This window comes from Bombina bombina, chromosome 2 (genome assembly GCF_027579735.1).
Source record: "Bombina bombina isolate aBomBom1 chromosome 2, aBomBom1.pri, whole genome shotgun sequence".
Classification (NCBI taxonomy): domain Eukaryota; kingdom Metazoa; phylum Chordata; class Amphibia; order Anura; family Bombinatoridae; genus Bombina; species Bombina bombina.
Genome location: NC_069500.1, coordinates 380,257,837 through 380,274,574, shown reverse-complemented (window position 1 = coordinate 380,274,574; position 16,738 = coordinate 380,257,837). Strand labels below are relative to the sequence as shown.

The 16,738-nt window shown below is 40.1% G+C and overlaps 1 protein-coding gene across 1 annotated transcript in view; it reads left to right on the top strand.

The window, feature by feature from the left end:
• The window catches only part of SLC15A4 (solute carrier family 15 member 4), a 185,703-nt gene that overhangs the window by 156,694 nt on the left and 12,271 nt on the right, over positions 1 to 16,738 (top strand). Inside the window, exon 7 of the mRNA XM_053701852.1 lies at positions 9,641 to 9,799. Within this exon, the coding sequence (XP_053557827.1) occupies positions 9,641 to 9,799 (159 nt within the window). The remainder of the gene's footprint in view (positions 1 to 9,640; positions 9,800 to 16,738) is intronic.

The window sequence follows — 16,738 nt, the reverse complement described above, 5'->3', positions numbered from 1 at the left end:
TCGCGGCATTCAGCTTTTTTTCAGAGACAGATTTCTTCTTGTCAATGTGCATAGATCTTAGTGTGTTGCACTTTCAAAGAAGAAATCAAGCAAGCATCCGCCACCTTCTGCATTTGGCATGTAACAAAACTGCAGAATGCACATGCCTAATAGCTTGTGGACTCTCATAATCATGAAAGAAATTAATTTATCAAGCAAGCATGAATTGTGTGCAGTGTTTTTTTTTTACTGTTTTATAGAAACTCTTACTTATTCCTAATTATATATGTTTTATGTTAAATAAATACCTTCTGGATAAAGGAGGTTTAGGGTCAGTTTTTAAGTTTAAAATCTCCAATTTAAAAAAAACAAAACAACTCTAAACCCAGGAATTCCACTGCTTTAATGCATTTATCTGTGAACTTAAAGGGACATGAAACCCAAAAATTTTCTTTCATGATTCAGATAGAGAATACAATTTCAAACAACTTTCCAATTTACTTCTATTTTGCTTCCTTCCTTTTGTTATCCTTTGCTGAAAGGTTTACCTAGGCAAGCTCAGGAGCAGCATCAAACCTAGGTTCTAGCTGTTGATGGGTGGCTGCATATATATATATATATATATATATATATATATATATATATATATATATATATATATATATATATATATATATATATATATATATATATATTGATTGTGATTTGCTCACCCATGTGTTCAGTTAGAAACCATTAGTACATTGCTGCTCCTTCAACAAATGATACCAAGAGAATGAAAATTATTAGATAATAGAAGTAAATTAGAAAGTTGTTTAAAATGGTATTCTTTATCTGAATCATGAAAGAAAAAAGTCTGTTTCATGTCGCTTTAAACTCTGACTTTAATGTGTTTTCCCTTTGTTATAATGAAATACTTTTACTTTAGCAATATTGTGTCCTTATAATAAGAGTGGCTATTTTTGGTTCTTTTGGATCCTAGCTAAAGGACACACAAACACAATTTTTCCTTCATGTTTCCAACAGAGCATACAAATGTAAACACCTTTCCAATTTACTTCTATTTTTTTCATTCTGTATCCTTTGTTGAATTAGCAGCAATACACTACTGAGAATTATCTGAACACACTGAGTGAGACAATGACAAGCATATAAGTGCAGTCACCAATCATATAAGCATATAAGTGCAGCTAGTTTTCAGTAGTGCATTGCTGCCTGGGTAGAGCCTACCTAAATGCTTTTCAACAAAGCAAATTCGATCAAAGAAGTAAATTGGAATGTAGCTTAACATTGTGTGCTCCATCTTAAGCATGGAAGTTTAATTTTGACTTTACTATCCCTTTAAGGAGGACTTCATAAAGCTCCTTATTGAAAACCTTTACAACAAGTTAAAGGAAAATGTATAGGAATAATATATATTCTCTGTTTTGTTTCCTTTTTTTATTTTATTCTAATGAAATCAAAATGCTTTTTTGGCTTGTGGCTTTGTGGATTATTAGTCTAACCTTTTTAATGTGCGTGACGACAGTTGGTATTCATCCATACAATGCTTTCAGTGCGGTTGACAACCACGGGTATCCGGAGGTGCCGTCAACGTCACCAAGACTTGGAAATCCGGAAGTGCTAGGTAGCTGCTTAGGTGTTAAGGGAGCGAAGATCGAGGGGTTTAAATACTTACCCACCATCCTGCTCCCTTAAGTCCTAGACACCCCTAAGATTCACCCTTTGCCTGATTTTTCAAACCATGTTTGTTGGATATAGAGTATGAGCACAATTTAAAAAAAAAATACTTTTAAACCCTTTAGGGGCATTTCAGACTAAAACTTCCCTAAAAGACCAGAGTGTGACCAATCGCGCTAGTGAAGGGACAATGAGAGCGAGCGCTGCTTCTTACATTGCTGGAAGCGGGCTCGCATATGCTAACCTTCCCTGCAAGGGCTCCGGACCAGCTTTTGCTGCTTCGTACATGGAGCCCAAAGTATTGCTCTAGGCCCATTTTGGTATATTTCATGCCATCATTTCACCGACAAATGCGATCAAATAAAAAAAATAAAAAAAATAATAATTCACAAACTTTAGGTTTCTCACTGAATTATTTACAAACAGCTTGTGCAATCATGGCACAAATGGTTGCAAAAGCTTCTTCTCTTGTATCCCCTTTGTTCAGAAATAGCTTTGCCATTGCTTTTTGTTAATTAGAAGGCCGCTAATTGCAGCTGCCCACCCCACCTTTATTATTCCCAGCAGTGTAGGGGTTAATTAGGTAGCTTGTAAGGTTAATTTTAGCTTTAGTGTAGAGATGGCACTTCCCATGCCCTGACCCCTACCTTATCCCTCTCAAACAGCTCTCTTCCCTCCCCCATCCCCCAATAGTTATCTCCATCTTAAGTACTGGCAGACAGTCTGGCAGTATGCAGTTTTACATTTTTTTTTTTTTTTCAAACTTTATAGAAAAGAATCCAAGACATACAAAATAAGTACAATCACATTGGTATACTAGGTTTCGATATCAACATATGCAGAATAAGACATATAAGGCAGTGATCGTGTTAAAAGGCCCGATACTGAAATGAAATCATCATGCATGTACTTGGACTCACTTTTTATCAAAAATATCTAAATAAACAGACAAACAAAGGGAAGAAAAAGAAAGAAAAAGAAAAGGGAGAAAGCATACTAAGATAAGGAAAGAAAGAGAATAGCGTAGAAGGAAAAGCGGAAAGATCAACAAACAACAAATATGCTCATACTCACCCAGGGAACCTCCGGATCCCCCCCATCCAGCCAACACCACGCCTCCGCAAATAAAAGGGATTCTCAACAGTTTGAATCAGTGTAAAGACACCAGTTGCCCTTTAGATTTTCGTTTAAGACATACAGACTGTTTTTAAAGGGAAGGAGAACTCTATCCCTAACTATGTTTGGTAGCTGCATCAAATATACCTCCCATTTAAGAAGAAACCTCTTCACTCTTTTTCTCAGGGTCTCCCCTTGTGTCTGCCTGCTCAATTAACATCTGAGTATGTACCGCTCTAAGCAGCTGTTGAAATGGAGGGGTTCTCTCTCCCACCCATTCCCTAAGGATAGCCTGTTTAGCTAGCATGAGAACTGTAGTTATAAAAGTGTTGTATTTATGTGTCTGGTCTCTAGGCGTAAGAAAAATCACATACTGTGCTGAGGGGTAAAACTTGCTTGGTTAGTTTGCTCAGCCAAAACGAAATCTTCTGCCAGAACCTCTGCACCTTTGGGCACCCCCACAACAGATGAATCCAGTCAGGGAATACCCTGCTACATTTACTGCATAGATCATGTGCCCCTCGAACCCATTTTGCACGCATGCCAGGGGTAATATAAGCTTGGTGCAAGAACTTTAGGTGCGATTCTCTCAATTTTGCAGAGATGGTGCCCTGAATTGCCCTCTCAAAGCTCAAAGTAATCTGCGCTGTGTCCACCTCTAAATCTTCAAAATGAGACCATTTCGATACGATCCCACGCAGAGTGGAATCCTCAAAATGACGATACAACAGAGTATATGTGTGTGTGTTTGTAAGGTCCCAGTTTTGCCAAGGCACAAAGTCTGTCTATATTGGAAGGTTCCTTAGACAACAGTCCCCCTGAAATTAATGTGGAAATGTAATGTCTGCATTGGAAGTACGCAAACCTGTGGGTGCTGGGGAGATCATACTTCACCCATAAGTCTTGAAAAGGTAGAATGTCAAAGGTAAAGGGATGCAGTAGTTGATAAAGTCTGGTCAGATTCGATTCTTGCCATATCTGAAATGCTTGTGTAGTATAACCAGGAAGGAAGTTGAGGTTACCCTGTATTGGGAGATATTTACTAGTAGATTTCTGCAATCCCCATAGTTTGCAAATCTTGGCCCAGGCTCTCAAGGGGTCCCTAAATAAGATATGATTTTGTACAAATATGGGTAATGATTTAAAATCCGCATGAGGCAAGAAAGCCAAGTGTAGCGGTTTGATGAAGTTAGACTCTAGATTAGGGACTGTGTAAAAATCATTCCCTACCAGCCAATCCAGTATGAACCTAGAAAGAGCTGCCCAATTATACCACATGATATTAGGAAGACGGAGCTCACCGGCATTGACAGAGGAGTCTTACCTATCCTGTGTTTCTTACCCTGCCAAATAAAATTGCCAATGGAAGTCTGCAAAGAGGCAATGTCTTGCTGGGTAAGAAGCAAGGGCAACATCTGCAAGGGGTAAAGAAGCTTAGGCAGAGCAACCATCTTGAAAAGATGCACCCTTCCTGAAAGAGAAAGGGGGAGCTTCACCCAACTCAGCAACATTTGTTTAATATATTTTACAATCCCACCAAGATTAAGAGAATATAATTTATGAGGATTGACATGTATGCGAATGCCCAAGTATTTAAAGCAGCCGTCAGTAATTGTAAGACCAGTACCCGCCAGATCTGTGTTACAGGAGTTCTGTAACCACGTGACTTCAGATTTGTCGATATTAATCTTATATCCTGAGAACTTGCCAAATTCGTCAATAATATCCAAGAGAGGGTGTAAATTGGCACCCGGGTCACCTATGAAGAGCAACAGATCGTCAGCATATAATGAAAGATGCTGCCGTCGGCCATGTATGTTTTTTTTTTTAAATGAATTTTTTATTGAGGAATTCAAAAGGTACAATACAATAAGTCAAGTACATCAGGGTAGGAACAACAATTCGCCTGAGATTCACATGTAAAGACAATTACAACACTTAATAGCGAGGAGTGTGAAACGGCAAAAATAAAATAGTACAATATAAAGGAAGTACCTCTTTTTTTTTTTTTTTTAAACAAGTATGATCTCCTCGAGTAACAGGGGGAGCTATATATAGAAAGAGACCATGGGAGAGGAATCATTTTCCTAAGTATATTATAAGTTGCGCTAAATACAATAGCTGTCAACACGTTATTAGTAATACTAATGTTAAACAATCTTGCTATTCCATGAGGGGGAACAATGGACAATTTTATGGTGCACTGCAAGATGAACATATGTAGATAGTAGAAAGGGTGCGGTACAAACTAGAAAAACCGCATAGTGAACCCTCCTATAGGAGGTATATTGTAGTGTAGACTATGGGGGGAGGAGGTGGGAATTTGAGTAGAGTAAAAAAGGTATGACACAGAGTCGCACATTGCTAAAAAGGGTGAGACAAATCACTGCATCTTAACTTAGAATAGACAGGTTACAATAAAGCATAGTATTATATCTACGTGGGAAACTGATTGAGCATGGGCGAAGGCTACATTCTGTGTGCTGAGACCTAAGAGTCTAATATGGTGCAGATAACAGGGGTATTGCAACTCAAGTATTAAATGGAAGGGAGAGAAATTGTATAGTTAAATATAAGCGCAGGTCCAGCCTGCAACAGAAAGCAAGTCATCCTGAAGTAACGGAAATCTGCACATAGGATAGTTATTAGTAGGTAGCATGATTACAGCACTCCAACATATATGTTCAGATATAATTAAAATAGAAGTCACATGTATTTGCTGTGATTATACAACAATTGTAGATAGAATGCTGGGAACATATCTAGATATGGTGCAAAACTATGTCTGAAACTATGCTATGGAGCTATACAGTTGTAAAGTATGGGCATCACACTGCCCTGACAGTTCCACAGTAAATTCTAGACCTTATGATAATAGAATGTCCAAAACAGGCAGCAAGCACGCACACTGGTACATTGTAAGAAAACATATTGCAAAGCAGAAACAAAACAAACATTTTAGATAGAAGCTCTAACAAAGAGAACCCCTAAGTAAAATAAGGGCATATATAAAACAGGAACAATCATGTAACTAATATGCATTAAGCAATGGTATATATGAAAGGTAACTATTGCAGTATAGTCAAGGTAAAGATAGATATACCTAACTATAGGAATTGTAGTTTTTTGGGAGGACTGGTGAAGGCTGTATAGAAAAATTAGCAACGAACAACACAGGGCCATATAAATAAAAAATGTGTAAACAGATTATTGGAAGAATCATGTCAGTTCTAGGTGCAGACTTTAAATAGAAACTCTAACACAGAGAACCCCTAAGTAAAATAAGGGTATATATACACAACAGGACCTATCATGTAGAATCCTAGGCTTTAGGATAGTATAATATGCTATGCTGGGAAATAAGTTATACGGTCTATATAGAGTTATCATGTTATAATGGGAGACCAAAAAGTCAATTCTGCATATTCAAATCCAAATGTCCACATTAACATTTGATCCCTCTGGGCAACTCACAGCCTGGGTGAGAGAAGGCGCCGTGGCGCAGCATACCATAAGGGAAAGTTTTCTACCCTACTCCGGAGCGTTGTAGGATCCATGCGTGTGTATGATGGCGATGGCAGCGATAATGGAACCGCTGATCGGGTTTCAGTGAAGTAAGGTGAGAGCTAGTCCAGTCTGTAATATCATTCATCCTACCCTCAAGCGACAGGCTCCAGAAGTGAATACTAGTCACCGTAAGATGTGTGTTGCCGAGTTGTGTTGGTGCGCTCTGGCTTAACGGGCGTCAGGGAGGAGATGCGCACATCGGCTGGGGATATTGCATGTCCCGGCATGGGTGATTTGCCCGCGGTGTTTCTGATCAGGTGCGCCTCTGCCAACCCACACTCCGCTGCCATATCTTCAGAGGATGAGGAGCACCGGGGTCTCAAGACGTCATCTCCCTGCAGGGCAATTGTATAGATGGGCGTGCAGCCAGCATGGTCCTCAGGTTTGGTAACTACTTGCTGGGGCGCCAAAATGAGTGGGCGCTCAAACAAACTGCAGCACTCATGCAGAAAGGTGTGGATCTCCTCCATAATTTGCTCCGCGGACTGCATAGCTGTAGTTAGAGGAAGGCTTAGGGCTTTAGGAGGATATTGCGGTGATGGTCCCAAGATGGCCGACTTCAGGGCTTCTTGTCAGCACTAAGCACTTCAGAAACGTGTGTTACTGTGAAAATGGCAGAGTTCACGCCAAAATTAGGTGCACAAATTGTTAAGCTGAGCAGGCTATATTATAAATTACATATTTGAGCTGGTGCAATCCTTGGAATCAGTTTTTATATGTTTCTTAGCCGGAGCTGCTGAAATGTGCGACTGCTCTGCTTCCTAGTTGGCTCCGCCCCCCCGGCCATGTATGTTTAAACCCGCACAGTGCTGTCTGATGTAGGATGCTAGGGGCTCGATGGCCAGATCAAAGAGGAGAGGAGAAAGGGGGCACCCCTGTCTCGTACCCCTCTGCAACGCAAAAGAGGGAGAAAGCCCTCTGTTTATTATGAGAGAAGCCTTGGGGGTCATGTACAATTGCTGCAAAAAGTTGGAAAAGTTACCCCGGATACCGAAGTGAGATAGTGATGTGTGTAAATGGTCCCACTCAATGCGATCAAACGCCTTTTCAGCGTCAAGCGCAAAAAGGCAAGCATCTGGCAGTTGAGAGGGGGGTTGTGCATGTGCGTTGTACCAATAATGGGTCACCACACCAAGAGTTTTCCTGATGTTTAACACTGACGATCTGCCCTTTACAAAACCAGTTTGGTCGGCATGGACTATATGTGGTAAAACCGTTGCCAATCTATCCGCCAGGATCTTCGTCAAAAGTTTATAGTCTCCATTTAACAATGAAATGGGGCGATAACATGAGGTAAGAATGGGATCCCTATCGGGTTTCAATAAAAGACAGATGTTGGCTTCAGAGAATCTGTCATTTATTTGCTCAGTGCCTGCCAGGTACGCAGAGTATAGGGAAGATAGGACAGGGTCCAGTTCTTCATCCAGTATTTTAAAATATTCGGCGGGTAGCCCGTCAGGGCCCGCCGCCTTGCCCAGCTTGTTCTGCCGAATAGCCTTAAGAACCTCTTGAGGAAGTATCCTAGAGTTCAAGAGGGAGGTCTGGTCCTCCGTAAGAGTAGGGAGTTGCACTGCATCCCAAAACTTGTGTTTTGCTTCTGAATGAATTAATTGTTTAGAATATAGGGAAGTATAATAGTCTACAAATTCGGCCATGATGTCTTTAGAATCGACAGTTATGGTACCCTTGGATTTAATGGCTAGGATCTGGGACTTAGGCTTGTAAGAGTGAACCAACTTGGCGAGTAACCTGCCAGCCTTATTACCATGCCGATAATAACGCCCCTGCCTGTGGATATTGATTTTATTGTCTTGTTGAGCGAGGTATGTATCCCTAGTTTGTTTAAGGTCATAGTACGCTTTCCTAGTCAGCAATGTAGGGGTAGATAGATAGTTATTATAAGCCTCAGTGAGTTGAGAGAGAAGAGCCCCATCCACCCTCTTAAGCTGCTTGTTATGATGCACTGTGAAAGAGGTTATGTGGCCCCTCATCACCGCTTTGGAGGCATGCCAAAATAGATCTGGAGCACTTGAGTGGGAAGCATTGTCAGACGCGTAGTGTGTCCAGGAGGCTTTTAAATGGCGACGAAACTCAATATTATTATAGAGGTGAAGAGGGAATCTCCAAGTATTATTTGGAGGCTTAGGAAGCTGAGGCTGAAGGAATAAGGTAACTGGGGCATGGTCTGAAATAGTAACTTGACCTATACCTATGAACGAGATCTGTGGCGTGATACTTGGTGCAGTCAGAAAGTAGTCAATACGTGACATGGTATGATGCGTTTTAGAAAGGCAAGTGAAATCTCTCTCAACAGGGTTTCTAGCTCTCCACACATCTATTTACACTTTAAAAAAAAAAAAAAAAAATCCTCTCTAACCCCCTCCCCCTTCTAACAAATTCCCACAATCTTAGGTACTGGCAGCTGTCTGCCAGTACACAGTTTTGTATAATTTTTAAATTTTATTTTACCCCCCTCCAAGAACCTTTCCCTAACCTCTAATCCCCCCCTCCACTCTAGGATCCCCCTCCCAGCCACTTTAAGCATTTAGTTTTGCTGTAGTGTAGCGGTCTTGCCCCTCCCGCCCCCCTCCAGCTAAGGGCCGCCCATGCGCCACCCTCCTAACCCTTTCACACCACCAATGATCGGCACCACTGCTTGGGCATGCAGAAATAACGCAATCTTGCTACTTTTAGCAAGATTGCAGCAGAGAGAGGCCCAGGACAGCAGCGTTGTACAGGATACGACACTGATCCTTAAGTGCTCAACGACCAGCACATTAAGGCGTTAAGCAAATGTTATAGCAGGCCATCATAAAGGGATCACTGTGATGATAGTGATCATCTGGTGTGAATGATTAATTTATTTGCATAGAGGTTCATGGGAAGACCCTATGTGCAGCTCAAAGTTACATAACTATACCGAAAGGTCATTTATATGGGGATTTACCCCCTCTGTCTTTCTACTATTGAGTTTAAAGGGGAAAAAAGCATGAACACACTATTGTTTGCACCTTTATTTATTACATTTATAATTAAATGCACAATTTTTCACACTCATGCATTTCTCACATGTCATAATATATTCATAAAATAACATTATCGTTTGAATCTGTTGAGTCTGCTGTAAAAAACATATAAGTGTTGGTTTCTCACTGAAAAATGGCCTACAGTGGGGATTAAATGTGAGCAGCATCTAAAAACTCCAAAACGGCTCATCACAGGGGTGGAAATGGATCAGCAATTAAGGGGTTAATTGTTCTAGTTTGTTGTTTTCACTGGTAATTGTCTCTCTTTCTAGGTTTGGAATTTGCTTATTCTGCAGCACCTAAATCAATGCAGAGTGCCATTATGGGATTGTTCTTTTTCTTTTCTGGTATTGGTTCTTTTGTTGGCTCTGGACTTCTCGCCTTGGTGTCTTTGCCAGCAGTTGGATGGATGAGCAGTCATTTAGATCATGGTAAGTTACAGATCATTTGTTATCCATCCTCTAATCGTTAAAATGTCATCATTACACAAAGGGCTAATAAAAGGAACACTGTCATCCTTATTAAAGAAGAAAAAAGATAAAAGTAAACTGCTTTTTTTTTTTTTTTTTTAAATGCCTTTTTTTTTTTTTGGCAACAAATGCCTACATGTTTAAATGTTGTTCTTTCAAATTGATGTGAAAACATTTTGATTAATTTACCTTTAAAAATGAACATTTTAGATTAGTATATTTGGTAGTCTACTATAGAATTTTTATTGTTTTAAAAGATAGATAATCCCTTTATTACCCATTTCCCAGTTTTGCATAACCAACACTGTTATATTAATATATGTTTTACCTCTGTGATTACCTTGTATCTAAGAATCTTCTGACAGCCCCCTGATCACATGATGTTTTATGTATTGTCTATTGACTTGCGTTTAGTACTATTTCTCCAACATAGGTGTGTCCGGTCCACGGCGTCATCCTTACTTGTGGGATATTCTCTTCCCCAACAGGAAATGGCAAAGAGCCCAGCAAAGCTGGTCACATGATCCCTCCTAGGCTCCGCCTTCCCCAGTCATTCTCTTTGCCGTTGCACAGGCAACATCTCCACGGAGATGGCTTAGAGTTTTTTGGTGTTTAAATGTAGTTTTATTCTTCAATCAAGAGTTTGTTATTTTAAAATAGTGCTGGTATGTACTATTTACTCTGAAACAGAAAAGAGATGAAGATTTCTGTTTGTAAGAGGAAAATGATTTTAGCAACCGTTACTAAAATCGATGGCTGTTTCCACACAGGACTGTTGAGATGAAGTAACTTCAGTTGGGGGAAACAGTGGGCAGACTTTGCTGCTTGAGGTATGACACATTTCTAACAAGACTTGGTAATGCTGGAAGCTGTCATTTTCCCTATGGGATCCGGTAAGCCATTTTCTTAGTTTTAAATATAAGAATAAAGGGCTTCACAAGGGCTTTAAAGACTGGTAGACATTTTTCTGGGCTAAAACGATTACTTTATAAGCATATTTAATGGTTTATAACTTTGAAGAGTTATTTTAATCTTGGGAATTGTGTTAAAAAAACGGCAGGCACTGTATTGGACACCTTTTTCACTGGGGGCCTTTTCTAGTCATAGGCAGAGCCTCATTTTCGCGCCACTAATGCGCAGTTGTTTTTGAGAAGCAAGGCATGCAGATGCATGTGTGAGGAGCTCAGATCCACTGAAAAAGCTTATTGAAGGCGTCATTTGGTATCGTATTCCCCTCTGGGCTTGGTTGGGTCTCAGCAAAGCAGATACCAGGGACTGTATAGGGTTTAAATGTAAAAACGGCTCCGGTTCCGTTATTTTAAGAGTTAAAGCTTTCAAATTTGGTGTGCAATACTTTTAAGGCTTTAAGACACTGTGGTGAAATTTTGGTGAATTTTGAACAATTCCTTCATACTTTTTCACATATTCAGTAATAAGTGTGTTCAGTTTAAAATTTAAAGTGACAGTAACTGTTTTATTTTAAAACGTTTTTTGTGCTTTGTTATCAAGTTTATGCCTATTAACATGTCTGAACCATCAGATAGACGATGTTCTGTATGTTCGGAAGCCAAGGTTCCTCTCCATTTAAATATATGTGATGAATGTGACAAACAAAGTAGGGACAATGATGCCACTGATAATAATGTTGCCCAAAATGATTCCTTAAGTGAGGGGAGTAAGCATGGTACTGCATAATCTCCTTCTATGTCTACACCAGTCTTGCCCACTCAGGAGGTCCCTAGTTCATCTAGTGCGCCAATCCTCCTTACTATGCAACAATTAACGGCTGTAATGGATAATTCTATTAAAAACATTTTAGCCAAAATGCCCACTTATCAGCGAAAGCGCGACTGCTCTGTTTTAGATACTGAAGAGCATGAGGACGCTGATGATAATGGTTCTGACATGCCCTTACACCAGTCTGAAGGGGCCAGGGAGGTTTTGTCTGAGGGAGAAATTTCAGATTCAGGAAAAATTTCTCAACAAGCTGAACCTGACGTTATTACATTCAAATTTAAATTGGAACATCTCCGTGCTCTGCTTAAGGAGGTGTTATCTACTCTGGATGATTGTGACAATTTGGTCATTCCAGAGAAATTATGTAAGATGGACAAGTTCCGGTGCCCCCCGAAGCTTTTCCTATACCCAAGCGGGTGGCGGACATTGTAAATAAAGAATGGGAAAGGCCCGGCATACCTTTTTGTCCCTCCCCCTATATTTAAGAAATTATTTCCTATGGTCGACCCCAGGAAGGACTTATGGCAGACAGTCCCCAAGGTCGAGGGGGCGGTTTCTACTCTAAACAAACGCACTACTATCCCTATAGAAGATAGTTGTGCTTTCAAAGATCCTATGGATAAAAAATTAGAGGGTTTGCTTAAAAAGATGTTTGTTCAGCAAGGTTACCTTCTACAACCAATTTCATGCATTGTTCCTGTCACTACAGCAGCGTGTTTCTGGTTCGAAGAACTAGAAAAGTCGCTCAATAAAGAATCTTCTTATGAGGAGGTTATGGACAGAGTTCAAGCACTTAAATTGGCTAACTCTTTTACCTTAGACGCCACTTTGCAATTAGCTAGATTAGCGGCAAAAAATTCAGGTTTTGCTATTGTGGCGCGCAGAGCGCTTTGGCTAAAGTCTTGGTCAGCGGATGTGTCCTCCAAGAACAAATTCAGGATATGTGTGCAACAGAGTGACACACAACCGGGCGCTAACTTAGAATAAAATAAGGATAAAAATCAAGCCTGAATATCAAAAGTACTAAATGACATAATATACATACCCTAGTACATAAAAAAATAACAATAGTATAAATAATTAAAAAACTTCAGTCCAGAAAAAGATCATATATATATAGTCCGTTTTGATAAATTACTTACAGTCTTTGCATATCAGGAGTATTGAATAATGTATTGTAAAATAAAGTGAATGGTCGCTGCTCCTCCAAAGTAGGGGTAAACTCCAGGGTCCCCAACAAGATAAACTGTGAATGATAGAAGGGAAAGAGCGCAGACTCAAGTGCAATATTTAAAGTTTTTATTCAAGCAACAGACAAATAACAAATTGAACACTCACAAGATAGTGCATAAATTTATGCATATAATAGCCGATTGCTAGGTCCCAAAAACCGATCCTTATGGCAGTGTTTCCAAGGATGTATCACAGGTCAGTTCACGTTGCCGGCTTTGCAAACGAACACACCCGCTCTGCAGTCGCGGGGCTGATGACGTTTCCTGTAGCCGTCTCAAGGAGTGCTGGATCACTGACAACTCCTGGACTACGGATCCCGCCAGGGGTCAAAAAAGCTAAGCAAATTCTACGCGTTTCGTCTCGTATCGTCGAGACTTTGTCAAGAATGCTTAGCTACACATATTTGCGCATTATATACCCTTGATGGTGTAAGCGTAATTAATCCCAATTAATTGATAAGTGTTACATATAAGGGTATATAAAGGGCAAAGAATGTAAAATAGTTGATACAATTGTAAATGCATAATAATTGATAAAAACATTTTTTAAAAAACAATGGCATTAAATATAGCAGTAAAAATATCAGGTTCTATATTGATAATACAATAATTGCAATTAATACCTCTATACCAAGTTTTAAAATATATGCAAAAAACTATGAAACATGAACACAAATTAATAATACTCCAAGATGATTATATATATAAAATTGTTAAAATACATAGAACTACCACAACAATTGAATATGATAAAAAGAATGGTTAATTTCATAAAAAAGCCTGGATATCTAATTCTATATTTAACCCTTTGGGTTCCAGACAGTCTAGTGTTTTTATCCAAAAGGTTTCCCTTTGCCTTAACTTCAGCAGTCTGTTAGTATCCCATTTGTCTGGTGCAACCCATTCAATAATTTTAATGCTAAGCTCATTAGGGTTCTGATTGTGACATACTTTAAAATGATAAGATACACTATGATTATCAAAACCTGACTCTATGTTCCTAATATGTTCTCTCAATCTATACTTTATTTTTCTTTTAGTTCTTCCTACATAGATTTTGCCACATTTGCAAGTGAGTAGGTATACTACATAGAGTCAGGTTTTGATAATCATAGTGTATCTTATCATTTTAAAGTATGTCACAATCAGAACCCTAATGAGCTTAGCATTAAAATTATTGAATGGGTTGCACCAGACAAATGGGATACTAACAGACTGCTGAAGTTAAGGCAAAGGGAAACCTTTTGGATAAAAACACTAGACTGTCTGGAACCCAAAGGGTTAAATATAGAATTAGATATCCAGGCTTTTTTATGAAATTAACCATTCTTTTTATCATATTCAATTGTTGTGGTAGTTCTATGTATTTTAACAATTTTATATATATAATCATCTTGGAGTATTATTAATTTGTGTTCATGTTTCATAGTTTTTTGCATATATTTTAAAACTTGGTATAGAGGTATTAATTGCAATTATTGTATTATCAATATAGAACCTGATATTTTTACTGCTATATTTAATGCCATTGTTTTTTAAAAAATGTTTTTATCAATTATTATGCATTTACAATTGTATCAACTATTTTACATTCTTTGCCCTTTATATACCCTTATATGTAACACTTATCAATTAATTGGGATTAATTACGCTTACACCATCAAGGGTATATAATGCGCAAATATGTGTAGCTAAGCATTCTTGACAAAGTCTCGACGATACGAGACGAAACGCGTAGAATTTGCTTAGCTTTTTTGACCCCTGGCGGGATCCGTAGTCCAGGAGTTGTCAGTGATCCAGCACTCCTTGAGACGGCTACAGGAAACGTCATCAGCCCCGCGACTGCAGAGCGGGTGTGTTCGTTTGCAAAGCCGGCAACGTGAACTGACCTGTGATACATCCTTGGAAACACTGCCATAAGGATCGGTTTTTGGGACCTAGCAATCGGCTATTATATGCATAAATTTATGCACTATCTTGTGAGTGTTCAATTTGTTATTTGTCTGTTGCTTGAATAAAAACTTTAAATATTGCACTTGAGTCTGCGCTCTTTCCCTTCTATCATTCCAAGAACAAATTGCTTAACATCCCTTTCAAGGGGAAAACGCTGTTTGGCCCTGACTTGAAAGAGATTATTTCGGACATCACTGGGGGAAAGGGCCACGCCCTTCCTCAGGATAGGTCTTTTAAGGCTAAAAATAAACCAAATTTTCGTCCCTTTCGCAGGAACGGACCAGCCTCAAATTCTACATCCTCTAAGCAAGAGGGTAATTCTTCTCAAACCAAGCCAGCCTGGAGACCGATGCAAGGCTGGAACAAAGGTAAGCAGGCCAAGAAGCCTGCCACCGCTACTAAGACAGCATGAGATGTTGGCCCCCGATCCGGGACCGGATCTGGTGGGGGGCAGACTCTCTCTCTTCGCTCAGGCTTGGGCAAGAGATGTTCAGGATCCTTGGGCGCTAGAAATAGTTTCTCAAGGTTATCTCCTGGAATTCAAGGAACTACCCCCAAGGGGAAGGTTCCACAGGTCTCAATTGTCTTCAGACCAAATAAAAAGACAGGCATTCTTACATTGTGTAGAAGACCTGTTAAAGATGGGAGTGATTCATCCTGTTCCATTAGATGAACAAGGGATGGGGTTTTACTCCAATCTGTTCATAGTTCCCAAAAAAGAGGGAACATTCAGGCCAATTTTGGATCTCAAGATCCTAAACAAATTTCTCAGGGTTCCATCGTTCAAAATGGAAACCATTCGGACAATTCTTCCTACCATCCAGGAAGGTCAATTCATGACCACGGTGGATTTAAAGGATGCGTATCTACATATTCCTATCCACAAGGAACATCATCGGTTCCTAAGGTTCGCCTTTCTGGACAAGCATTACCAGTTTGTGGCACTTCCATTCGGATTAGCCACTGCTCCAAGAATTTTCACAAAGGTACTAGGGTCCCTTCTAGCGGTGCTAAGGCCAAGGGGCATTGCAGTAGTACCTTACTTGGACGACATACTGATTCAAGCGTCGTCTCTGCCTCAAGCAAAGGCTCATACGGACATTGTCCTAGCCTTTCTCAGATCTCACGGGTGGAAAGTGAACGTAGAAAAAAGTTCTCTATTCCCGTCAACAAGAGTTCCCTTCTTGGGAACAATTATAGACTCCTTAGAAATGAAGATTTTTCTGACAGAGGCCAGAAAATCAAAACTTCTAAGCTCTTGTCAAGTACTTCATTCTGTTCTTCTTCCTTCCATAGCGCAGTGCATGGAAGTAATAGGTTTGATGGTTGCGGCAATGGACATAGTTCCTTTTGCGCGAATTCATCTAAGACCATTACAACTGTGCATGCTCAGACAGTGTAATGGGGATTATACAGACTTGTCTCCGACGATCCAAGTAGATCAAAGGACCAGAGATTCACTCCGTTGGTGGCTGACCCTGGACAACCTGTCACAAGGGATGAGCTTCCGCAGACCAGAGTGGGTCATTGTCACGACCGACGCCAGTCTGGTGGGCTGGGGCGCGGTCTGGGAACCCCTGAAAGCTCAGGGTCTATGGTCTCGGGAAGAATCTCTTCTCCCGATAAACATTCTGGAACTGAGAGCGATATTCAGTGCTCTCAAGGCTTGGCCTCAACTAGCAAAGGCCAAATTCATAAGGTTTCAATCAGACAACATGACGACTGTTGCATATATCAACCATCAGGGGGGAACAAGGAGTTCCCTGGCGATGGAAGAAGTGACCAAAATAATTCAATGGGCGGAGATTCACTCCTGCCACTTGTCTGCAATCCACATCCCAGGTGTGGAAAATTGGGAAGCGGATTTTCTGAGTCGTCAGACATTTCATCCGGGGGAGTGGGAACTCCATCCGGAAATCTTTGCCCAAATAACTCAATTATGGGGCATTCCAGACATGGATCTGATGGCGTCTCGTCA